The sequence below is a fragment of the Atractosteus spatula genome, chromosome 28 (genome assembly GCF_055471065.1).
Source record: "Atractosteus spatula isolate fAtrSpa1 chromosome 28, fAtrSpa1.hap1, whole genome shotgun sequence".
Lineage (NCBI taxonomy): Eukaryota > Metazoa > Chordata > Actinopteri > Semionotiformes > Lepisosteidae > Atractosteus > Atractosteus spatula.
Genome location: NC_142733.1, coordinates 2,514,370 through 2,538,581, shown reverse-complemented (window position 1 = coordinate 2,538,581; position 24,212 = coordinate 2,514,370). Strand labels below are relative to the sequence as shown.

At 58.5% G+C, this 24,212-nt stretch overlaps 1 protein-coding gene across 3 annotated transcripts; it reads right to left on the bottom strand.

Annotated features, from left to right (window-relative positions):
• Positions 1-609: 609 nt before the first annotated feature.
• LOC148813713 (guanine nucleotide-binding protein subunit alpha-11) lies at positions 610-21,676 on the bottom strand. 3 transcript variants are annotated; one of them, XM_088907412.1, is made up of 8 exons: positions 20,667-21,676; positions 13,993-14,177; positions 13,421-13,575; positions 11,992-12,120; positions 11,065-11,193; positions 6,874-7,003; positions 4,925-5,078; positions 610-4,395 (listed from the first exon to the last, which is right to left on the bottom strand). In XM_088907412.1, exons 1-8 carry the CDS (start codon positions 20,800-20,802, stop codon positions 4,205-4,207), a joined length of 1,209 nt encoding a protein of 402 aa, XP_088763538.1. In that variant the 5' UTR covers positions 20,803-21,676; the 3' UTR covers positions 610-4,204. The 3 variants fall into 3 exon arrangements, with proteins under 3 accessions (XP_088763538.1, XP_088763540.1, XP_088763539.1); XM_088907414.1 differs by lacking the exon at positions 11,065-11,193; XM_088907413.1 differs by lacking the exon at positions 11,992-12,120.
• Positions 21,677-24,212: the final 2,536 nt, after the last annotated feature.

Below are 24,212 nucleotides of genomic sequence, written 5' to 3'. Positions count from 1 at the left end.
ACAGGACCCCCAAGCTGCCCCAGCGTGAAGGGTACTGGTGCTGCTGGGAGCTTCACCCCGGTTTCCCAGGCCTACAGCGCACAGCCCCCAGGTCGTGAAAGACTGACATGAGACGTGAGGTGGTGCTCAGAGCAAAGCACTGGCATCAGGGAAGAGGGCAAACTCCCCGCATAAAAGCACAATCCGGGACTAAACTCCTCTCGGGGCTTAGTCTGGCCTCCCCGCCGGTCCCCATTAACTCCACTGGTGAAGCTGCTTCTCTCCCTCATCCACTGCAGCTCGGCTGAGGTGGGATCTGCACAATGGAGGGAGGGAACGGGTCCCCCTTCTGTGTGAGACGCTTTTAAATGAACGGTGTTGAGCCAGCTCGGCGGCTCTCGCCCTCCCTCTAGTGGCGCTGCAGTGGTATTTCATGTCATCTCACTCTCTTTTCTAAAGGGGCAGCTGCTCCCTCAGCCCAGTGCTGCCCAAGACCCGGGGAGTTCTGCACTGGCCCGGCTGACCCCCGTTGTCCAGCTATCGCAGGGCCAGCAGGTCGGCCACAGGCCCGGGTCAGAGACCCGAGAGTCTCGGCAGAAACCCGCAATCAAAGAAACGACACAGCAGGTATAGGAACAAATTTTATTCCAATTTAAAACAGATATTTTTTTTGTAATTATTCTTTTCTTTTTTAGGAGAAGGCTATGAAAACCATTTTCATGTATTTTAATGAGGTTCAGGCAACAGTGGTTGAAATGAAACAAATACAAAAAATTATATATGGCTAAAAATACTGTTAATCAATAACCGTTCAGACCCCTGCAAGGCCTCAGTGCTGCCCTCCTCTGCCCAGACAACACGTGGTATTTAAATGACAACGTTTACAAACAGCAGTTTCTTTACTCTTAAATACAGAATAAACTTGTCCTTTTCTCTTGAGTTGCTAGTCGTTAATGTAGTGTTTCTTGTGTTAAAAACTGGGCTGTAGAAATACACAGGCCACCTAATGATTTTCACAACCTTGGCACTTGAGAAGGTCAGGCGCTACTGAGCACAGGGATTGGCACATTGATATTGTACATCATTTACATTCGGTATACTTACAAAACCAACCAAAATAGGAAAAAAAGCAAATTAAAAAAAATACATGACTTGAATTTTATACATCACTACACAATGTTTAATCATCCTGCTTTATCAAAAACAATGAAGAGAGAACAATCTGTTATATGAAATGGTTCTAAATACAATAGTGTTCAGGTCGTGTCTCAGCATTTATAAAACCTTGAATTTCTCGAAGTTCCACCTCTCTTGTACTGATGACAAGCGAAGCTCCACACCTTGGTTACTGAAGTACCTGCAAGCGCGGTTGATTACAGGAGGCTGACTGCAGCACAGAGGCGGGCAGTCGGGCCTGGACTGTCACGCTGGAGTGGACAGCGGTGTGTGTGTGTAGTGTTTGGGGTGGGCAGAACACATCCGAGGGTCTCCCCTGGCTCATACACCTGCACAACAAATACTGCTTACAGATCTGTAATGTAAAGTAGAAGCTTTCATGTTGTGCAAACTACATACTTGCTGTCACCTTTCTGTACCACTTAAAATCAAAATACTGTGAATTGTAATAATAAGGATTTTGTGTGTTGGCACTATTTCAATGATAAAAGAAACAAATTAACAGGTATAACACCCGATTACAGACAGAGCCTCTCCTCTCGTTTACCCAGAGTTGTGGGTAATTGTAGGGCCAGTGTCTCTGTCCAAAGGATACACCATCCATGCCTCAGCCTGCTGCACTGCCGCATGCTGTCCTGTGGGCCCTGCCTGCTGCCCTGCCCTGTGCTATGGGCCCTGCCTGCTGCCCTGCCCTGCCCTGCGCTGTGGGCCCTGCCTGCTGCCCTGCCCTGCCCTGCACTGTGGGCCCTGCCTGCTGCCCTGCCCTGCCCTGCCCTGCCCTGCACTGTGGGCCCTGCGATGTGCTGTGGGCCCTGCCTGCTGCCCTGCCCTGCCCTGCGGGCCCTGCCTGCTGCCCTGCCCTGCCCTGCGCTGTGGGCCCTGCCTGCTGCCCTGCCCTGCCCTGCGCTGTGGGCCCTGCCTGCTGCCCTGCCCTGCGCTGTGGGCCCTGCCTGCTGCCCTGCATTGTATTATGAGCCCTTCTTTCAGAAGGCCTTGACACTGATTGGGGAAAACTTAAAATATACTTATGGACAGCACCATGTGCTGCCTCTGAGTGTGGTAAGGAGAGAGGTAAAAATTTAATTTACATAACCTCCTTTATCCATTTAGTTTTCAAGCGTTTAAGAGAAGAGTGCATTTAATTGAGCCAATACCACACCCCCGTCACTGCTGAGGTTTCTAATGGGTCCTCAACGAGCGACAGACTTGGGACAGCAGTGCAGCATCTGGGAGAGGGTGGACAGGTGCAGCTCTGCCGAACGGCCTGCAGAGGGAGCTGGCTTGCAGTGTTGACGGTGTGCCAGAAACCCACCCGGTTTATAACAGGACCCTACTTACTGTACTAAACCACACTACGAACAGGAAACGAGGCTCAGGTGTGGGCAAGGAAAGAATAAATGTCACCATTAAGAACTGTGGTCATCTGCCAATTTGCCAAGGACTTTAGACAAGTGCAGTGGAGAAGAAAATGAGCCGAAATGACACGTGTCGCACAACCTGACGTGTTTTGTCTGTGCTTGAGGCCCCTTCCGAGGTAAAATTCCCTTTCACACGACGCGGCAGGCAGCAGGGGCTCCACGGCAACACTCTCGCCCAATGGCGCGGGCGTAGCTTCGCTCGGGCCTGCTCGGCGGCTGCTGCACGCGTGAGCCAGGCCCGGGACTGGGCCCGCGGGGGCTGCCAGTAGCCAGGAGACGCTGCCGCAGGCTCGGAGGGATGTCAGGACGACGCTGGGCCCCCGCACTGCTGTGGGGGGCCAGGAGCCCCCCCTCCACCCTGCTCTCCCCGCAGAGGCCTTGACCGAATTCTCCCCTCGGCTGGTTTGGCGTTTGTTAGCCCTTGTAACGAAGACGAACGGAAACCAGCGCAGACGTGGGAGGGGAACAAAAACAGCGTCGCCAAGCACGAGCCGGCAGACCCCCCTGCCCGCCGCCGCCGCCGGCGTCGGCTCTGCTGTCTTGGAGCGCCCTGCTCTCGCACCGAAGCGCAGCTTCTAAAGGGCAGGGAGCAGCAGAGGCCCGGCGGGCACTTGGAGACAGAAACCCCTGGAAAGCTGGAGGGGGCGGGAAAGAGCAGCACCCCTGGCTGGAAACGGGGATCGCGCAGCAGAACCCCCCCCACCGCCCCCCAGTCTCACTGGGGAGAGAAGCCAGGCTTCGTTTCACATCAAATCATCGACAACGACACCTAAAAGTCTGGTCCATAAATTAGATAAATAAAACTATTTACTTTCTCTTAAAATCACCATTAGTTGTCTGACACCATGCTGACAGAACAGCTGGAGAAGCACGAGGAGAACAAACCGGTCCCGGCGCTCACCGGACAGCAGCCCTTTGCCAAAATTACAAACCCGGCAGAGCGTCTCGGAATGAACGCCATCAACATCCTCTCGACCCGCCTTCGCTCCCTCCCCTTGCGTTACTGTAATCCACAAACGGTAAGTACAGCAAAATCAAATCGTATTTAAACCGCAATCATTTATGAAGGGAATCACAGCGTTGACACTATGGGGAATGGAGGAGGAAAGGGAGGAATGGAAACCGCAGGCGGCTGGAGGAACCGAGAGAGAGACCGGCGCGGGACGCGGTGGAGGATCCGGCGTCCGGCGCCGCTCTGGACAGAAACGCGGCCAGTTTGGAAAACGCCGCGGCGAGCGAGGTGGCGCGGGGTGTGCCCGGATCGGGCACAAGGGGGCACCATCGCCCCAACTAGACCCAGAACGATTTGCCGGTTTTCACGAAAGAACAGAAAAAAAATAAAAATCAGGTCCTCTCCTCCCTCTGTGTGTGTTTTCCTGTTATTTTTTATTTAATCATTTCTTTCATAGTACTAATAGTTGTAGTAGCAATAGTAATAATTATTAAAAATGTTTAAAATATTCTCAGCAATATATATATAGAGATCTGATTGATTCGCCCTGTCTCCCAGCTCTGTGTGTGTTTAGTGTTGCTCTCTCTGCTGACCCTGCTCCTTTGGGGCGGCTATGGGGCGAGAGTGTGTGTGTGCGCGTGTGTGTGTGCGTGGGTGTGCGCGCGCGCGAGGTGCCGGCTCACACCAGGTTGTACTCCTTCAGGTTGAGCTGCAGGATGGTGTCCTTCACGGCGGCGAAGACGAAGCGGATGTTCTCGGTGTCGGTGGCGCAGGTGAAGTGTGAGTAGATGATCTTGTCGCTGTCGGGGTTCAGGTCCACGAACATCTTGAGGATGAACTCCCGCGCGGCCTGGGCGTCCCGCTGTGGGCCTGAGGGCACAGAGCAGGGGGGGGTGCCGTTAGGCTTGGGCAAGACCAGAACCGCCATCCCCAGAACACTGCGAGTCCGGCACAGGACACCAGCCCAGACTCTCCCTGCCCCGGCGCAGTGTCCCAGTCAGCCACTAGGTGGCACCAGACACTCATAAACAAACCCAGTGGCTGATCACCTCTGCAACAGATCTCCAAGGAATCCACCCCACGCCCAGCACACAGACAAGTAATTCAATCCAGCCAGACAACAGTCGGCCTGTCAGCGCTCCTGGGGAGCAAAAACATAACTGAAATCCAAGGTTTGCTCAATGAAAATTTAGAGAACATCTGGGAAAATCCAGATGCCAGCACAGCCTGTGAGCCGTGGGGTCTGTAAGACATGCACAGTACAGGTGAGCCATCGCCCCTCTCTCCCCTGCCTGTGTCCTGATCCACCTGCAGGACAGCGGTCGGACATGCCTCCTGGATTGAACACACCTGCAGGATCGGACACGCCTATCGGACACACTCCGCACAGCCGGCTCACCATCGAACTCCGGGAAGTAGTCCACTAGGTGGGAGTACATGATCTTCTCCTCCAGCAGGTCCTTCTTGTTGAGGAAGAGGATGACGGAGGAGTTCTGGAACCAGGGGTAGGTGATGATGGTTCGGAACAGGGCCTTGCTCTCCTCCATCCGGTTCTGCAGGAGAGGAGGGGAAGGGTTTGCAAGAGAACAACTTTCTTCGGATAGCACGGGACAGACAGAGAGCAGGACCGGACCGGTCCGACAGCACACACAGCCGTACCCGCCTGGTCCGACAGCGCAATACAGAGAGCTGCAGCAGACCGGTCCAATAGCACAGAGAGCCGTACCGGATCAGTCTGACAGCACAGACAGAGCGCCGTACCAGACTGGTTCAACAGCACAGACAGACAGCCGTACCAGACCAACAGCACAGACAGACGTACCTGACTGCTCCTACAGCACAATACAGACAGAGAGCCGTACCAGACCGGTCCAACGCCACAGAGAGCTGTACCAGACCAGTCCAACAGCACGGGACAGAAAACGAGCCGTACCAGACCGCACGGTTGAAACCTGTTGTGAGGAGTGGCAGTATCTGCACTAAGGAAGTGCAAAGACACTTGTCAGGTTTTAAGAACTATCTGTGGGGATGATTCATCCTGGTGTCTCAACCCTGTGTGAATAATTCAGTTTTCTATAAGAAGCTGCAAAAAGGGCGAGAGTTTGTGCTGGAAAGGTTTCTCAAATTTGACAATATGTAATAAATTAAGTAATGTAATAAAGCTGCTGGCAAATGAGCTGCCTAAAACTTCCAATTTGTAAAACTTTGCAATCAGGAAACATTTATAAGGTAATGTTGGAAAAGCACCACTCTCTACAGCAAGGAAACATGACAGTCGCAAGATGAGGAAAGAAACAGTATGTCGTATTCTCACGCCTATCTTCCAGTTAAGCGAAGGCTGAATAAGGAAAAGGTACTGGCTGGAGCCTCTCAGCTGGAGAACGACCCTGCAGTCACAGCTGCTGGGGTCTCCCAGTCTAGGTGCGGTCCTGTATGGGTAGCCCTGCACTACTGGTAGCCCAGGGCGGAGCGGTGGCTCTGTGGCTCAGGATCTGCGCCTGTTGCTGGAAGGTTGCCGGTTCAAATCCACCGGCCGGCAGAGGAATCCTACTCTGTTGGGCCCCTGAGCAAGGCCCTTACTGCTCCAGGGGTGCTGTACAATGGCTGACCCTGTGCTCTGACCCCCAGTTTCTCTCCCTGTCTGTGTGTCTGTGTGTCTCAAGAGCAAGTTGGGGTATGTGAAAAGATAAATTCCTAATTCAAGAAACTGTATGTGGCCAATAAAGTGATCTTATCTTATCTATATCTCACCTAGACAGAGAAGTTCAGACAGGTTCTCCCTCAGCCAGGGCTGACCTGGTCCCCCAGTGTATCCAGAGCAGGAGGGCTGCGCAGACCCCTGGCGCACTACGAGCACACGCCGAGAGGCACACGCAGGTGGTTCACGCTGCTGGAGCGGACCTGGGACACTCTTTCATTCTTTAAGAAGTGCATCTGCGCTTCTAACCAGGTGGGGGAAGAGAAACGAGGAGCGTCCAGCTGTCCCCCTCACTGGCGACCCCAGCATACCAGCCCCCTCACTGGCGACCCCGTGTCCTCTTCTCGAACTCGTCTCCTCCTCACCGTTCGAACTGCCCGAGTACTGCTCTGCGTCCGAGCTGCGACTGGCTCGGAGCAGGACTGTGTAATTCAGAATCCCCGCAGGACCTGGTGAATCCCAGTTAACACGCTTCATCTTCACTACGGCCTCCTGGTACGACCGGAGCTGGCTGCAGTGGAAGGAGATGGCTTTGGAATAGACCCTAGACCCTGCTCCCTCCTGAGCCAGCTGTGACTGGGGGTCTAGACCTCCCCCGCTGTGCTGCAGCTGGACCAGGAATCGGCTACGGAGCCGCAGGAGCAACGCACCTCGTTGTCGGACTCCACCAGGACTTGGTCGTACTCGCTCAGCGCCACCAGGAACATGATGGACGTCACGTTCTCGAAGCAGTGGATCCACTTCCTGCGCTCCGACCGCTGACCGCCCACGTCCACCATCCTGCTCGCCAGAGATGGACAGCAGAGGAGACGGAGGAGTCCAGGGAGAGAGAGAGAGAAGGTGAGGAAAAGGCAGGGAGGGAGAAAAGGAGAAGATGACAGGAGATCATCCACAAGCCTCCTGACCATGTTAACACCCACAACAGCCCCACAGCCCAAACCACACCTGTGCAGGGTGGTGGCTCTGTGGCTCAGGATCTGCGCCTGTGGCTGGAATGTTTCTGTTTTTGTTTCTTGCGGCCGGCAGAGGAATCCTAATCTGTTGGGCCCCTGAGCAAGGCCCTTAACCCCAACTGCTCCAGGGACGCCGTATAAATGGCTGACCCTGCGCTCTGACCCCCAGCTTCTCTCCGTCTGTGTGTCTCATGGAGAGCAAGCTGGGGTCTGTGAATTCCTAATATACAAGAAATTGTATAAGGCCAATAAAGTGATCTAATCTTCTCTCTTCTGAGAGACCCCCGGAGCTCACGCCCGTACTCGCCTCCGCCTGGCGAGTCTCGCCTCTACACTCCCCTCTCTCTCTCCTGCCTCTACGCTCCTCTCTCTCTCTCACTCCTCTATCACTCACTCCTGCCTCTACACTCCATTCTCTCTCTCTCTCACTCCTGCCTCTACACTCCCCTCTCTCTCTCACTCCTCTCTCTCACTCCTGCCTCTACACTCCTCTCTCTCTCTCTCTCTCATTCCTGCCTCTACACTCCTCTCTCTCTCACTCCTACCTCTACACTCCTCTCCCACTCTCACTCCTGCCTCTACACTCCTCTCTCTCACTCACTCCTCTCTCACTCTCACTCCTGCCTCTACACTCCTCTCACTCACTCCTCTCTCACTCCTGCCTCTACACTCCATTCTCTCTCTCTCTCACTCTCTGCCTCTACACTCCTGGGGACCCCTGAGCCCCAGGTGAAAGCAGACCCCAGCTCTGACAGCAGTTCTGCTGGCCCTCTGCAAGCTTCCTGCTTTCTACACCCATTCGCTCTTCAACTACCCAGACTGCCCTGCAACCTGCTCGCATCTCAATTAGCACTCTGTGGTAAGTAAGGCAGACAGTTTTAATTAAAATCTTCACTAAGAGAAACCTTTTCTGTATCAGTAATTGTGAATCCCCCTGATGACTACTGTCTTGATTCATGTAGTCCACACTTTAACAATTATTAATAAAAACAAGCAAAGTAACAAGTACAGACACTGCTTAGACTCCAGGAGGACGATATCTTGCTTCAGCTTAATGTTTTCACCCGAGGTTCCAATGCAGTGAAATCTGCTCATTTCTTAAAACCAATTTTCAGACATGCAGTGGAGCAACGTGACAGAAACTTCAAGAACATCGCTCCAGCCCACACAGCTGGGCAAGTGAAGATCTCGTCCTTCTGGGCAGCAGGTGAACCCATCAGCGCAAGGAAGCGCCACTCCCAGCCTCGGACACTTACTGCACTGTTCCTGCACTACCGCAGGTGCAGGCAGGCATCACAATAACGCAGCAGGAAGCCCCCAGAGTGGCGCCTCCGTGCAGTGATGGACTCAACCCTTCCCACAGAGCCCCGGCCCACGGCGCTGGCCCCTCTGCCCCACTGGTGCAGCCTCAGCCCAGTGGGGCAAGAGGGGTGACCAGCTGGGCAGTCGGGCAAGCCGCAGTTCCAAAAGGCAAGAGTGACCCCCCCGCCCCACCCCACCCTGAGCGCGCTCACAGCAAAGCCAAGCGGGAGAGAGCAGAGGAGAGGGCAGCAGGAGAGGGGTCAGGGTGGGGTGAGGTCAGAGGTCAGAGGGCAGCTCATCTTCCTTGTCCTTCCAGGCAAAGGGGTCAGGGTCAGGGAGAGGGGAGATATGAACCCCCGTCCTTCGGGGCAGCGTGCCCCAGGTTTTCAGATGCACAGCGCAGCAGACTTGTGTTCAGACTTGGGGTCACCACCAGGCACACACTGGGACCCCCCCCGCCCCCGGCATCACAGATCGCTCAGCCCGGGAGCGCTAGGAGGAGCTTCAGGCTGCGACTGGGGGCCAGAGGGAGCGTGGCCACCGACTGACCGCTCCTCTCCAGCGGATGGAGGGTCAGCCCCTGCACCGCGTGACCCCAGCTCCGCGTGGGGCAGGGCCGCCAGGTCAGGCGGGCCAAATGGGTCGAACTGCACTCAGAACTGAGAACGGGAGGCACTGTTCCACGCAAAGTACTGGAGGCGTCCGAGTCAAGCCGATGCCCGGGCTGGATGAGATCCTCAGATCAATTAGCTACTCATTCCCAAACAGGCTGGTTGGGCTGAAGTGACCATTCAAGTGGACCATCAAGGACAGTAACTGCGAGGTTCCTCCTGGACAAGCCTCGCTGCCCTGACTGCACGAGATATGCTGACAATCCGAGCGGCTTTGCTCCCAAATTCCTGAATCCCGGGGGCCGTGGCTGTCAGATGAACAGAGCTCTGAAACTGTGCAAAACAAACCGCACAGGAAAAGGACCCTCAGCATCATCCTGTCTTCCCTGCAGCCTTGACCTCTGCCCTCCAGACAGAGACCGACACCACAGCCGCAGGGACGTTTGCCGCGGACGCAGCACAAAGCCCGCGGGTCGCGACGGGCCTGGGACAGTGCAGAGGGGCTCAGGGCCCTGAAAAACGATCCTGAAAAAGTCCAGACCTGCACAGCCCGAGCTCGGCTAACAGAACAATCAGTCCAACTGCATCGCAGCCAGCAAGCGCCGAGGCTCCGTGGGCCAGGAACGCAGACTCCTGGATCGGGGGGAGAGGAGGAGGAGGAGGAGGAGGAGGGATGGGGGACGGGGAGCTTGGCTGCAGCAGCGCGGATATTTCTGGAAGGCAGCTCTGCTCTCCGCGGTGAGCGCGGCGCAGCTTTGATAAATGGGACCTCCAGGAGCTGCTGCCTAAAATAAAACTCCTTCACATCGGACGACCTCGTTTCCTGTGCGAGCCACTGACCTACTTAAGCGGACGAGCGGCCCAATGTAGGACATCTGAAACCCGTCCTACCAAACTTCGCCACGGAGAACTTCCGGACCCCAGAGAGGAAGCTATCCAGAGAAGTGGCAGCCTCACAACCCAAACCCCCCAAATTAAGGGACACCCCAAGATTCTCTGCCCATCTGCGGAACAGGGGCACGTAGCCGAGCAACGTAAGAACATAAATGTTGCTGAAGAGAGGAAGCTGTTCATGCTCATCTCGTTTGGTTACTAATAACTAACTGATTCGAGAATCTCACCCAGCTACTCACTGAAAGAAGCCAGGGCACAGCTGGGCTGCTTGTTGCACACTCCCACCACCCTTTGGGTAAAGACGCGCCTCTGCCGCCGCCCCCCCCCCAACTTTCGGCTGTAAAAGCAGTTTCCTGTGGTTCCCCCCTGTGCGCCAGGCTGGCAGGCTGTGTGCCCGCATGCCCCTCGTCCTCAGAGCAGGGATGAGTCCTGTCGGAGCGAGAGTACTGGGACACTTTCCCGAGCGCAGGGGCTCCCCATCGGGACCCCTGGCAGCCCCTGCTGCGGACTCGCAGAGACACGGGTCAGGCTCTGGGGCCAGGAAGCTGAAAACCAAAATTCAAACGACCAGTTCGTACGTAAGGAGGAGGGGAGGGTAGGAATGGGAAACGGAATCAGTTTTACGTTTTCTGGTTTGTGGCCACAAAGACCCACTGCAGCTGAAACTGCGCAGGCTGGACCCGAGACCCCCCACACCCCTGGCAGGACTGGGGGGGAGCGTACTCGCTCCCAGGGGCAGGGCAGCGTACTCACCCCCGGGGGCAGGGCTGGGGGGGGGTTAGTGTACTCGCCCCCGGGGGCAGGGCTGGGGGGGGGTTACCGTTCTCACCCCCAAGGGCAGGACTGGGGGTGGGGGTTACCGTTCTCGCCCCCGGGGGCAGGGCTGGGGGGGGGGTTACCGTTCTCGCCCCCAAGGGCAGGACTGGGGGGGGTTCGCGTACTCGCCCCCGGGGGTACCACCGAGGAAGTGAAGGAAAGAGGTAAGACACGAGAGATGTCATGACTGATAACACAGGGACACAATAATAACGGGAATCAGCGCTCAGCAGCACTGGAGTCATTAACTGTCGGCTTCTTCTACCTGAAGATGATGCTTTGCAAGTCGAAGGGGTATTCAATGATGCCTGTTGTTGGAATGCGAACTCTAAGCACATCCTGTTGAGTGGGAAGATAGGAGGGGTCCGCGATACGATCCAGATCGCTTAGATAGCTACAAACAAAGGAAGAAACACAGGAACACACAAAAAAGCATGACAGCAGTTAGCACACCCCTCTGAGCAGGTGGACCAGTCCGCCCAGGAGTGCAGGGCCTGGTGGGAGTCCCTCAGGGGCCGTACTATTCTTCTGAGAGATACGGGGATGGCCCCTTCTCCTAACCCTCTGCCCCCACCCACTCCCCGTATCTCTCAGAAAGCGCGCGCGTCGTTCCCAGACAGCATCTCTCCGAGACCGCGGGGGCAGGTCTGCGCCTCCCTGGGTCCTGCCCCCCCGAGCACCTGTCTGCCCGCCGTCAGCCCCGCAGCCACGCCGGGAGCAGAAGAAGGGCCTGAACCGCACACGGACAAAACCAGCAGGGGGCGCAACACCACTCCAGGAACGTGCCGACTGGAAGGATCCCATCTGGCCATGAAGCCACAGGTCCATGGAGCGGGGAGAGACCCGGCTCGGAAAACTATCGGACCCGGACAGTAATTCAGGATTACTGGGAATACCGTCTTGTCACAAATCCATACTGTTTCAGCAGATTCTCTACTTGGAGGGAGAGAACCATTCCGCTACGGTAACAGTTTGTTTTTCCTGCAGCAGCATCACAGGCCCTTCCTGCTCACCAGCTCAGCCGGCGGATCAGAACCTTTACAGTGACGGTCCGGGCTGCTCCCGGCTCGGCGCGGCACGCCCTGGGGGTGCGCGGGGGTCTGCGCCCGCGGCCGCCCGGAGAGGCAGCTGTCTGGGAGAGCTGTGAGGCAACAGAGGCAGTGGCGACAGAAGCAGCACTCTGCACCAGTACCTGAAGATAATATTCTCCAGATCAAAGGGGTACTCAATGATTCCTGTGGTGGGCACTCGAACCCGCAGCACGTCCTGCTGGGTGGGTACGTAACCCGGCGACGCTATGCGCTCTATATCACTAAGGTAACTGTGGAATGAGAAAAAAAAACAGGAACATACATACAAACGAACAGACAGAGAGAGCAGCTCCTGCCACATCGCAAACAGGACTCCCGCTGGACACAGACAGAACTGGACACAGGGCTGCCCGTCTCCGCTGGCCATCAGAACGGAGGCAGCTGCTGCTACCAGCTGGAGCGGAGCCAGAGTTTCAGTGCCACTGTGCTCTGCACAGGCTCCACCTTCAGGCTGCGTCACACTCCGGACAGCAGGGGGCGCACTGGAACCGCGAGGCACTGAGGCTGGTGTTTCAGCACCACAGCCAGTCCGGATCAGCCTGTTTGTCGCAGTGCTCAAACGTGCTGAACCTGGGCAGTTAACAAGAGTCCGATCTGGAACTGGCTAGTAGCTCCACACCAGCACTGCCCTTCTTGCCCTGGGGGTGGGTGGACAGGCGCCTGGAAGAGGACATCCCATCCAGGAGTGCGCCAGCAGTCTTCACAACCTCTCTACTGCAGCGCCCCCCCTGTGGCCACTGGCTGGACACCTCGCCCTACAGGGAGCACCCCCTCTCCACACAGCGCCCCATCTGCACAGGGGGCTGGTCAGTGTGTACTGACCGCTCTCTCTGCAGGGCTGGCTCTGGGACGAGTGGTCAGTGTCGCCTGAGGCTGGATGAGCATGCACTTACAGCAACTGGGACGTCCAGCAAAAAGCAGCTCAGGCCTGATTTCGGCATTAGAGCTTTATTATTCTTAACTGGGACACTGAATGGGCCACAGGCAGGAGCTAAGGGGCATCAGAAAGCAAAAACTAGACCTCAAAAACACACAGATCTCTGCTTTGACCAGGTAGCAGGTCAGGCACAAACAACTAAACCTATAAACCTCTTCAGAAATCAGTCAAAGGGTCATTACCATATCAGAAACTGTCTATGTTTAATTTCTTGAAATGAAAAACCATCCCTCATCTTGCAAATCCACTCTATTGAGATTCTGAATCAAGGGCACCTGTCAGTTTTCTTCAGCCTCAGAAAGACACAGTGCAGAACAACAGACGGACAGTTACAGATGGGACACACGGACACGCATACGGGACACACGAACAGAAGAGGGGTCTAGTCCTGAGCCCAGAGCCCCGTCTGTCCCAGGGACAGCTGGAGCCGGAGCGGAGCCGCTGTCCTGGGCTGGGCTCTACCTCAGCTCCGCACAGGCCCTCCCGGGGCCAAGGCGCAGGTCACCCCCACGTGAAAGAGCTTTGCCAGACTTGCGCCTGAAACTGAAGAAAAGGACCAGGAGCTCCTGGCGGCGGCGCCCTGTCTCACTCACTATTTGGTGGAGTCGGACAGCTGGTACTCTCTCCTCCGGTCGTAGCACTCCTGGATCCCCGGGTCCGTCCACAGCATCTTTATTGCGTTGATGTAGGGCTGCTCGAAGGACGAGACCTTCTCCACGTCCACCTCGCGCACCAGCAGGGCGTTGGACTGAGACAGACGCAGAGCTGTGAGCGGAGGCAGACCCTGACCTCACCCCTGAACCCCTCTCTCAGCGCTGTGACCAGGCCCTGACCTCATCCTGAACCCCTCTCTCGGCACTGTCACCAGACCCAGATCACAACCCGAACCCCCTACTCAGCACTGTGACCAGGCCCTGACTTCACTCCGAACCCCAAACCCCTCTCTGGGTGCTGTGACCAGGCCCAGACCTCACCCTGCACCCCTCTCTCGGCGCTGCAACCAGGCCCAGACCTCACCCTGAACCCCTCTCTCGGCACTATCACCAGGCCCAGACCTCACCCTGCACCCCTGAACTCTTCTCTCGGTGCTGTGACCAGGCCTAGACCCGCCCCATCATCGTGCTCCCACACGGCCATAGTGGTCATAGCTCTGCTGGGGCCTCACCTTGTTCTGCTCATACTTGTACTGGATCTTGAGGGTCTCCATGGCCCGGATCATGGACTGCATGGCCGTGAAGATGTTCTGGTACACCAGCTTGGTGAAGCCGCGCTTGTCCTCGTCCGTATATCCAGTGCCGTGGATGATCCGCATCTGCTTGATGAACGTGCTCTTCCCGCTCTCGCCTGTGCCTGGGAGCAGAGCACACGGACCAGAACAGCTGAGACCAAGCGACCAAGATGGATCGGAATCGGACCGCCAAAACACACACAGCTATAGAGGTGGCCAGCGTGCCGAGCAGCAAGAACATCGCCCCCATTTCAGAACAACACAGTGTGGATTCACATGGCTTTGGGGTTATATTGCCCAACATTCATGACTGCGATTCCCTCAGTAGCTCTGAGGCGATGAATCGACTGAACCCGCTGCATGTCAAGGAACCCAGCTGCCCCGTCGTGCACAGAACGCCACGCCTGGGCGCAGACTTGCCAGTCTGGGGGTCCGGTCACTACAGAACTCCACTGGGTCGGCTCACGGCACACTGACCCCGATTGAGTCCACCACCTGCGGGCTCCTTGCAGAGAGACAATGCCCCAAATCCCATTACACCACGGAGATCCCACTGCCAGGCTGCAGCTCTGCCGAACATCCGCGGGATGAGCTGGGACGAGCTGGGACAACGTGTGGTGCCCAGGGCTCGGAGCCCAGCGAGCAGGCTCAGGCCTGTCCAGGCTGTGCAAGCAGAAGAACACTGTCAGGCCCGGAAAAGAGCGCCGACTTGGTCCAGGGAGTTGACTTAGACCCATTAAGTAAAGGAGGACACCAGTACTGCGCCCACAGCGACGAAGACAACAGCAAGGCTGCCGTGTTCAGCAAACCTGTGCAAAGTCACGCATCGGACTAAGAGGCGCAAATAAAAAAGCGATTTCCACAGCGTCAAAACCACAGCGCAGAGTTTCGATCTTAACCACCGACATTGAAACTGAAACCTCTGTGGTTTAGCTGCGCTGCTCAAGACGGCTGCAGAGAGGCCCGCCCCAGATCCGGCCTCTTCCCCCTGCCGATGGCTCAGCTGGCCAGCGCTGTGCCACCCCACCGCACAGCTTCGCCGCCAGCCCTGCCCCGGAGCCCTGGTCCTCCAGCCCTTTCAGCCTGTTTTTTCCCCCAAAAAAAAACGTCCGTTAATTGGAACTTTAAAGTGAGCTCCTGGAGATTGCGCGAGGACGTCCCTTACTGACGAGCTGTTAAATAACAGAGGTGGCTTTTTTTTTAAAAGAGTACAGTTTAACGTCAGCGCAGCTCACGGCATCCACTGCCGTAGTTCAACAGCAGTCCTGTTGGTCCTCTGCCTGGCTCCGCTGGTGCCCCCCGGTGCCGGGCAGAGAGCTGCACAAGGACTTGCTGCCCCTGCTGCTGGTTCGAGGGTCACCCCATAATGCCGCGCTACAAACAAGAGGAGGAGGCCTGGCGATCAATTGCCTGGACCGCGCAATTGATCAGGATTATTGATCTCCTGGGGTTGGTTTGTGGACAGGGACGGGAGTGGACAGCTGGACACCTACAGCCCTTGGAGGACAACGCGCGAGAACCGAGGGAGAGACTTCAATTACAGACACGGCCCCTCAAGGGCGTCTCTGCTGCAGCAGCCGGCCCCCTGCACCCCAGTAGCGCCTGCCTGAGGCCCGGCGGGCCCCCACGCTCCGGCCCAGACGCGGCTCCCGGAGACGCAAACACTGCTTGGGAAGAGGAGGGATTTTAAAATCCATGTTGTCGTAGAGACCATCCTGAACAGCTAGGAACAGCGGAGATCCGCGCAGCTCCGAGAGGAAGGGGGGGGCACTGTTCCTGTCACAGAACCTGATCCGGTCCTGTTCTGCAAACAGAACCAGCGGCAGGAGGGGTGTGGGTGGGACTGGGGTCACAGTGACAGGTCACTCAGAGCAGAGTGGAGCACAGCCGACCGGCCCCCACCAGTGCTGCGAGGGCTCCCCAACACAGGGCCACACCACGGGCATCTCAGCCCCCCCCGCCCCGTGCAGACCGCGCAGAGGCGGGGAGGGCGGCCCGCTCATCGGGAGCCCGGATCTCTGGCGGTCCCACGGGCAGCGCCGCAGGGAAATCCGGAGGTGAAGAAATTTGCATTGTGGTGAAACAGCATGCAAATATTTAAAGTAAACGACGGAGTTTAACTGCGATCTGCCGCAGAGCCCACCTGCCGGAGCTAGACCTGCCCAGGGCGCGCAGGAAGCTCTTCACGGCCGGGCCGTCCCAGAGCAGCTCCAGCCGGCACACCCCCGCCAGCCGTCCCCCTGGCACAGCTTCCAGGAGCCCAGGGAAAAACGATCCCACCGTGTCTCCTACACGGACCTCCGGGGCTCGCGGAAGCCGGACCGTCCCAGTTCTCGTGCTTATGGGGAGTCCTCCCTGTGACACCACTTCCCACACAGTCTCGCCCCTCAAACCCCGTTTCGCCTGCTGCTGCGCCCAGAGGAAGAGTCACAGCACGCTTGTGGGACACAGGCAGCACAGGCAGTTCCTCGCGAAGCGGAGCTTCAGCACAACCGATCCGGGTTCCGGCACCGGGCCTAGGGGCACTGTCTGGTTCTGTTCACTTCACCACTGTGAGGTGCTGAAAACTCTCTGTCTGTACTGCCCCTTACTCTCTTCTCCCAGTCGTGGGACAAAGGAAGGCAACAGCGGGTCACAGGCCCGACCGCCAGCCCAGCCCCAGCCCTTGATTACTCGCCTCACGGACTAGCGAACAGGGATGGTTCAGCCCGAGCCCCCCCGTGACCACAGTGGTAGAGTCCAGGTCCTCCCAGCTGCTGCCCTGACGGTTCAATTCTGCTGGCAGTACTGGTTCTGCAGGTGCCCCGGTTTACCCCTGTGTCCTGCCCATCAACCCTGCAAGTCTGTGGCTGTCTGGCACCAGGCTGCTGTCAGCCACCCCTCGCTTGGCTCCACACAGCCCCCCTGCACTGACACCTCTGCGTTACTGAGCACTGGAGCCTGAGCTGCTATTTATCTGCGAACGAAGAGACGAAGTCCCCAGGACTCCCCAGGCCCCGCCCCCTGGGTCACCACACACCGTGGGGCAGGCCGGTGCTCAGGAGGGGAGAGCTGACAGGTGCTCCAAACCAGTCACCCTGACAACACCAACAACAGGGGGGGGGGGAGGGAGCCCAGCAGGAATTTCCAGCCTGAGTGCGGATGTCGTGCGGCTCCTGCACTTTGCCTTATAAGTCGAGATGACCAGGAGGCGCTGGGGCGGCACGCAGGCGGAGTTCTGACCCGGCGCGTCTCGGATTGAGGGCCGAGCGCCAGGCGGCGGTGCAGAGAGCAGCTCCCGCCCCCAGACTCCCGAGAGCCCCCCGCCCGTCACTCACAGAGGGGCACCAGAACCAGCGGCGGCTGCCCCCCAGCCCGGAGGCGCTTGCCCAGGCCCCGGGCCGTGCCCACCCACCACCACAGCGGCACGCTGCCAGAGGGAGCCGGGTTCCGACGCAGCTGATGCACCTGGTCGAAATCTAGGAATCGCAACTCTTCCCGACAGCCAGCAGCGCCCTGTGCAGTCTCCCGGAGGCCCACTGCGTCTGCAGGGTTCTCCCCACCTCAGCTCTCGATGACCTCGTTAGCCTGAGCACCTCCTCCTGGCTCTACAGAGAGCTGGAAACCCTGCAGAACAGGGCTGGACCCTCCAGCACCAGGACCAGGGCTGGACCCTCCAGGAGAGGCCTGGACTCTGCAGACCAAGGCTGGACCCTCCAGCACCAGGATCAGCACTGAACAGACCCCTGCTACAAGCTGTCTAATCCTGTTGGGCTCTGCGGCTCTGTCTCCACTAGCTGCACTGGAATAGCTGCGAGAACTGGGTCAGCAGGTCCAGCTAAGCCAGTAACTATCAGGGCTGAATCCTGCAGACAGACAGCCCGGCACCGAGGAAGACGACGATGCAGAGCGAGCAGGCCGAGGGGATGAAGGATCTCGCGCACCTGCTGGTCTGGCATGACCGCTGAGCTGCGGGCAGACACTTCCCGGGGTGCCGAGCTATCCGCAGGGAACGGGCGCAGTGCAGGGAGGGGGGGGTGAGTGCTTTGACCATGTACAGGCAGGCACAGGCACTGGGGAGGCTGTCCGCTGCGTGACCCCATGGGAGCGAGCTGTCGCTGCAACCTCTGACCCCGGCAGTGCAGACAGCTCGGGGGAGGAGCCCTGGCACTGCCTCCTGGCGCCGGTGCCAGCGCGGCCGGCCGGAGACGAGCCTGCTCTGCTGCCCCTCTGCAAGGCACGCGCCTGTCCGGCTCACAGGGCACTGCTGCGACAACGATCTCAAGGTGCCTACATCCTGCAGAGCCGGGCCTCTGTCTTAGAAGACAGCTTCGCCGTCTGAAACGACGCTCACTGTGTGCTTCGTGTGGGACAGGATCAGACTCCCATTGCACAGTGGTCCGATCCAGTCCAGGTTTTCCACATGCAGGGTTCTTGTTGGTGAAAGCCAACGGCAGGAGCTGAAACTATCCAGCAAGTACTATGAGCACCACGGCCCGCACACAGATAACGGGCACTTTGGCCCCGTGTGCCAGCAGAGGAGCTCAGGCCCACAGCCTGGCAACTGTGCAAGACGAGTCGACGCCCTGCTCTCTCACGCCAGGCAGGCGGGCGGCTCGGCGTGCTGGACGTCAGGCCCACACCCGGCCTGCCTCAGCCCAGAGCGTCAGGTCACGCGCGAAGCCTCCAGCTCCGGTCACCCCCCGCGGTCTTGAATCGAGACATCCGATTGCACAAGCACACGGAGCCCGAGATACCAGCCACCCCCCGCGGAAGCTGCTGTCGCAGAGAGCTCACAGGAAGATGCACCACTGAGAGACTTCACGCACAGGAAGAAAAGGACAGATTTCATCTTCAGCAGATTCCACCTCGCACAGAGCCAACGCAGCAGAGAGCCGGAGCCGCCGGAGAACGTCTCGGCCTGCTCTGAGGCGGACTCTGAACTGGGGCGGGGTGGGGGGGCTCTTGTGGGGTTTTCAGGATTGCCCTACATCTTGTGGCGGATGACAAGCCGGGCAGCGTTCTGCTGCTTCCTAAACATTCTGAATGCGCTCTGAAAGGATTCCAGCCAACAGTGCCAATCGGATGCCCGCTCGAGCGCTGCCAGTCCTGCCAGCGGGTCTCTCAGCACCACCTCGGTTCAATTCTGGGGGGGGGGGGGGGGGGGGGGGGCAATCAGCCAACATCACACTGATTCAATCACCTTCCCAGAGCCAGTCTCAAGGAATCCACACACCCACTCCCTCACCTCTCTACCCAGTGCAGGGACGCGGGGGAGCTGGAGCCTATCCCAGCAGAGCAACGGGCGCAAGGTGGGGTCACCCTGAACAGGACGCCAGCCCATCGCAGGGCAGACAGACACAGACACACCAGGGCCAATTTTCCCAGAAGCCCATTAACCCACCAGCATGTCTTTGGACTGTAGGAAGAAATCTGAGCACCCAGAGGAAACCCATGAGAACCTGGAGAGAACATGCAGACTCCACACAGACAGCGCCCCAGGTCAGCTCAGGGCCCCAGCGCTGCGCCATCTTGCCGCCAGCCTGAAGAAATTTCTTCACAGAGCAGTCAGGGTTACACTACCACTGCAGCAGTGCCAGTCAGACTCCCGGTGCACAGCGGTCTGATCCACTCCGGGTTTTACCAGTGGAGACTCTTGTTTTGAAGCGCTTGATCACTTGGGTTCAGCCTTTTAATCTCCTGCCAAGCGGCAGGACAGAAGGGACGCTGAAACACTGCCTTACGTTAGCGCCTTCAGCTTCAGCAGCACGGCTGCCACAGCCAGGAAAACCAGAGACGGCTCCACAGTGGAACTGCGTCTCATTTGGAGTTTCTGAAGCCCCTCGTCCCTGCAGGCCTCAGGCCTGGCCGCTGGGGCAGGATGGGATGGATCTGCCCTGAGCGGGGCGCTCGGGGGTCCCCTTACTGAGGCCACAGGGTTCTGCACCCCTCAGAGCTACAGGAGTCAGGTCCACGCAGGACTGCAGAAAAGGCCCTTCTGTCCACTGAGCTGCAGCTGGACAGGGGCAGGGTAGGAGCCGGGGGACAGAATGGACGTGCTGCACAGTAGGAGTGCAGTAGGGAACTGGACCCGGTGCTGGCTCCTAAACTAGCAGAACTGGACCCGGTGCTGCCACCCAGCTGGGCAGTCAGGAAGCCCCCCTGTGGGATTAGCGAGGACCTCCGGCCCCTCGGGCAGGGAGAACAGCTGATGCCCCTCGTCCTCCGTCCGGTCCGGCCCTGCCTCCCGACCCGAGCAGAACCCCCGTCCGGCTCGGCCCCGAGGGCCCCTGACACACTCACCCTGCCCGGACACCCATCCACGGGACACACAGCTCCCGGCAGCGTGGGAAAGACACACGCGTGAAGACGCGCGGCGCACCCGCCACTGACAGCGCGCCCCGGGTCAGCCCCCTCCCGACGCGGTACCGGGCTGCCGAACCCCCGAACCCCCGTCCCGGGGGCACAGCGCGTCTCCAGCGCCTCGGCCAGACCGCCGGGCCCGCGAAGGACCCGTTTCAGCAGCATAATTACGTAACGACTCGCAGCGCCGACCCGCTCCCCCTTCCGCCCAGCACCGCGGCCCCGAGCCCCGGTCCCGCCCGCCCGCACGGCCCCGCACGGCCCCGCACCTAGCAGCAGCAGCTTCAGCTCTCGCCGGGCGTCTCGCTTGTCCCTCCGGAGCTGCTTGTCGATCTCGGCGTTGATTCGTTTCGACTCCTTCGCCTCCTCGCTCAGGCAGCAGGCCATCATGGACTCCAAAGTCATGCCCCTGCCGGTCCTCTCAAGCCCTGCTTCCAGGGGCTCTGGCACGCCGGCAGAATTCGGGGCTTTGCGAGCACTCGGGGGTCGGGGTCCTCCTCCTCTTCCTCTTCCTCCTCCTCCTCCTTTCCCCGCTCCAACCTCGCCTGGCGGTCCGGCCGGAACAGGGGCTGCAGCGCCGAGCGGGCTGCCGGGGGCTCGGGCTCGGACCGTGGGGGAGGGGGCCTCGGTCTCACGCACTGCCCGCTGGCCGAGCGCACTCCGACCTCACCCCGCCGAGGGAGCCGTGCGGGCCGGGGAGGGCGAGGGAGCGGGCGGAGTGGGAGGACGGAGAGGCCCCGTCGTCCGCCTTCCTATTAGATCCGGTCGGGGACCCTCGGCCGGCGCGGCGGGCTGGCGCGACCCAGCGCTGCGTGGAGGAAAATCCGCGGCGATGCGTGTCTCGCCCTCCGCGGGCTGCTCATACACCCTCCTCCGCCCGCTTCAGCAGAGCCGCTCCCGGGAGCAGCGGGACGAATCGGGCCGTCGCGACATCGGTACCGTCTCGCCGAGCCTGCGGAACCGAGCCTGAGAACCGCCCTGGCAACGAGGGGCACCCTCAGAAAATTCAAAAATATCCACACGACACCCAGCGCCGGGGAGAAAAATATTTTTAAAAATCTATCTGGGGGGAAAAAAACACGTCTTTGTCTTTAAAATATCTGGTGAAATAATATTTTTACACTAACAATGCCATTTCATAATTTCGGGGGCGGTGCTTCTTCTTGAAATAAAAACCGAAATGAATCTTAACGAAAACGGGGGCCTTATCTGCTCCTGCGATTCTCCCCCCAGTGTGGAATTTTTTTCCTCCTGTTTGGCGTCTCCTCCTTCAGCCCCCGGTGAGCGAGCGGGGAGCCAGAAAACAGGAGCGCGCGCAGACTAGCGTGCTAGACGCGGCGCTTAGCAACGGGCCTGACTGACAGGTGCAAGAACCAACCAAGACGCGGTCGGGGTGCGGCGGGGCCAATAGAACGGGGAGGGGGGGCGGCAGGAAGGGCTCGCAAACGGCGCTGAGGGCGTGGTCTTTGAGCCCTTAAGGTTGGTTGAGAGCGTATTAATCTGAAACTCTCGTTGTGGTCGGGGCGTGCCGATCCGATCCACACTGAGAAAGAAAGTGCTGAGATTAGGCGGGTGACGCTGTTATTGACCGAAGTGTTTGCGCATTAAAGACTAGTGTTTTTGACACAGGTGCAAGGAATTTACACGTTTTGTTCAGGGTGGTTTTATGTCAGTGTGCGTACAATGGTCTTCTTACATGCGTGTACACAACACCGCCCCGTCTCTCCTCGGTGTCTTTCAAACACAGGCCGTGCCAGGCAGTGTCCAGTTTGCACAGCTGGCACAAGAGGTGCCGTGTGCCTTCCGGATCGCTACCGAGTCGTGCAGCTTTGCAATACAAAATGGAGTTTCACTCAAGCGCCACCTTACCACGCAGGGCAGAACCACAGAGAGACACTGGTGCGGTTCCTGTGGTTTGACTGCCTGTTAGCGGTGTCGCGGCGTGAATCAGCGCTGCCGGCGGGGAGCTCGGCAGCACAGCGCCCCCCGCCGCCCGCCGCCGCGCAGGGCAGCCCCCCGGTGTGCGGGGCCCCGGCGGTGGGCAGATGTGCTGCGTCAGTGGCGCAGGGCTCGCGGTGGCAGCTCGTGCCGCGCGCCGCTGCCCACCCAGCTCATTCCTCTGCGCGTGCGACTCCCGTCAGCTCGCGCTGGCTCAGCGGGCGCGTGGCCCTGGCTCTGCTCCAGCTGCAGAACTTATACACATGGACCATCAAACAGACGGTTTTATTCAGGAGGCACCACTTGAAAGACTGAAATTCCGAATTTCAGTTGTGCACCGCGTGTGGAAGAAACCATTTAAAGTCTTTCAAGAAACGCAGGAAGGGAGAGGAGGTCGTTGAGCTCCTTGAAAGTTGCGTTTTCAAGGGCACGTCTGAGTCATTGCAGATAAGATAAACCTGCCTGCCCCGGGCTCTGGCCTTCAGCGGTGCAGGGAGCTGGCGGGGGGAACAGTTTTGTGTGCGAGTGTTCTGGGGTCCCGCAGGGCTGTGTGCTGGGGACACCCCTGTTTCAGCTGCCCTGAGCTCCTCAGCTTGTGGGGCTGGTTTCCACAGCTGGATCCCATACAGCTGCAGAGCATGTGGCTCAGCCAGACTCCGTCCTCCAGGGCCTCATGGGAAACATGACAACACATCCTTCTCCCAGCTGGGAGGTCACTCACCACAGCTGTCTCTCCTTCAGTCATGCTGGCTCATAAAATAACCTTAAAAACAAATTCCCGGTATTACAGTGTTGTCAGTCAGAATCCTGGGGCTCAGCAGTCTGGTCCCCCCCAGGTGTGACAGTGCAGTCAGTCGCAGCACCAGACTGGTCCCCCCCAGGTGTGACAGTACAGTCAGTCGCAGCACCAGACTGGTCCCCCCCAGGTGTGACAGTGCAGTCAGCCGTAGCACCAGACTGGTCCCCCCCAGGTGTGACAGTACAGTCAGTCGCAGCACCAGTCTGGTCCCCCCCAGGTGTGACAGTGCAGTCAGTCGCAGCACCAGACTGGTCCCCCCCAGGTGTGACAGTACAGTCAGTCGCAGCACCAGACTGGTCCCCCCCAGGTGTGACAGTGCAGTCAGCCGCAGCACCAGACTGGTCCCCCCCAGGTGTGACAGTGCAGTCAGCCGCAGCACCAGTCTGGTCCACCCCAGGTGTGACAGTGCAGTCAGTCGCAGCACCAGTCTGGTCCATCCCAGGTGTGACAGTGCAGTCAGTCGCAGCACCAGTCTGGTCCATCTCAGGTGTGACAGTGCAGTCAGTCGCAGCACCAGTCTGGTCCATCCCAGGTGTGACAGTGCAGTCAGTCGCACCAGTCTGGTCCCCCCCAGGATAGTCCATCAGAGAGTCTGACACTGGGAGTCTGACAGCCAGCACTGTAAACCCTGGAGTGGATCACACTGCTGTGCACCAGGAGTCTGTGTACCCAGCCTGCAGTGACAGTGGACTTGCAGGCCCTTCCAGAGACAGGCACCGAGTGTCAGGTTCGGGTCAAGATGTAGAATCCAATGCAAAGTTAGCCGTGAACCAGCTCCACAGCAGCTCCTTTATAAATAGGAGGGGAATGAAAGCTTCACTCGGGGGACACTGCTCCGATGAAGTGAACTGTTCATTAAGATGGAAACTGTGTTTAAGGCAGACTGAGCCCCACAGGAACGTCCTCTGATTTGGAAGTTGATGCTGCTGAAGCGACCACGCCCACACTGCCACCCGCCGCCAGCAGAACCTGCCCTGGGCCCTGGCGCTGTGGATCGGCCCCTGGCTTTGCTCTGCAGTTCCCGGCTGTGAAGAACGGAGGTGCTGCCTAACATAGAAGTCAATCCTAGAGAGAGTGA

Bases quoted from the DNA above. Each gene is read 5' to 3' on its own strand.
- LOC148813713 (XM_088907412.1), bottom strand. From the start codon at position 20,802: ATGACTTTGGAGTCCATGATGGCCTGCTGCCTGAGCGAGGAGGCGAAG. The intron at 14,178-20,666 runs GTGCGGGGCCGT...CTCTGCTCCCAG, and splicing joins GCTGAAGCTGCTGCTGCTAG to GCACAGGCGAGAGCGGGAAG. The intron at 4,396-4,924 runs GTGAGCCGGCTG...CTGTGCCCTCAG, and splicing joins CTACTTCCCGGAGTTCGATG to GCCCACAGCGGGACGCCCAG.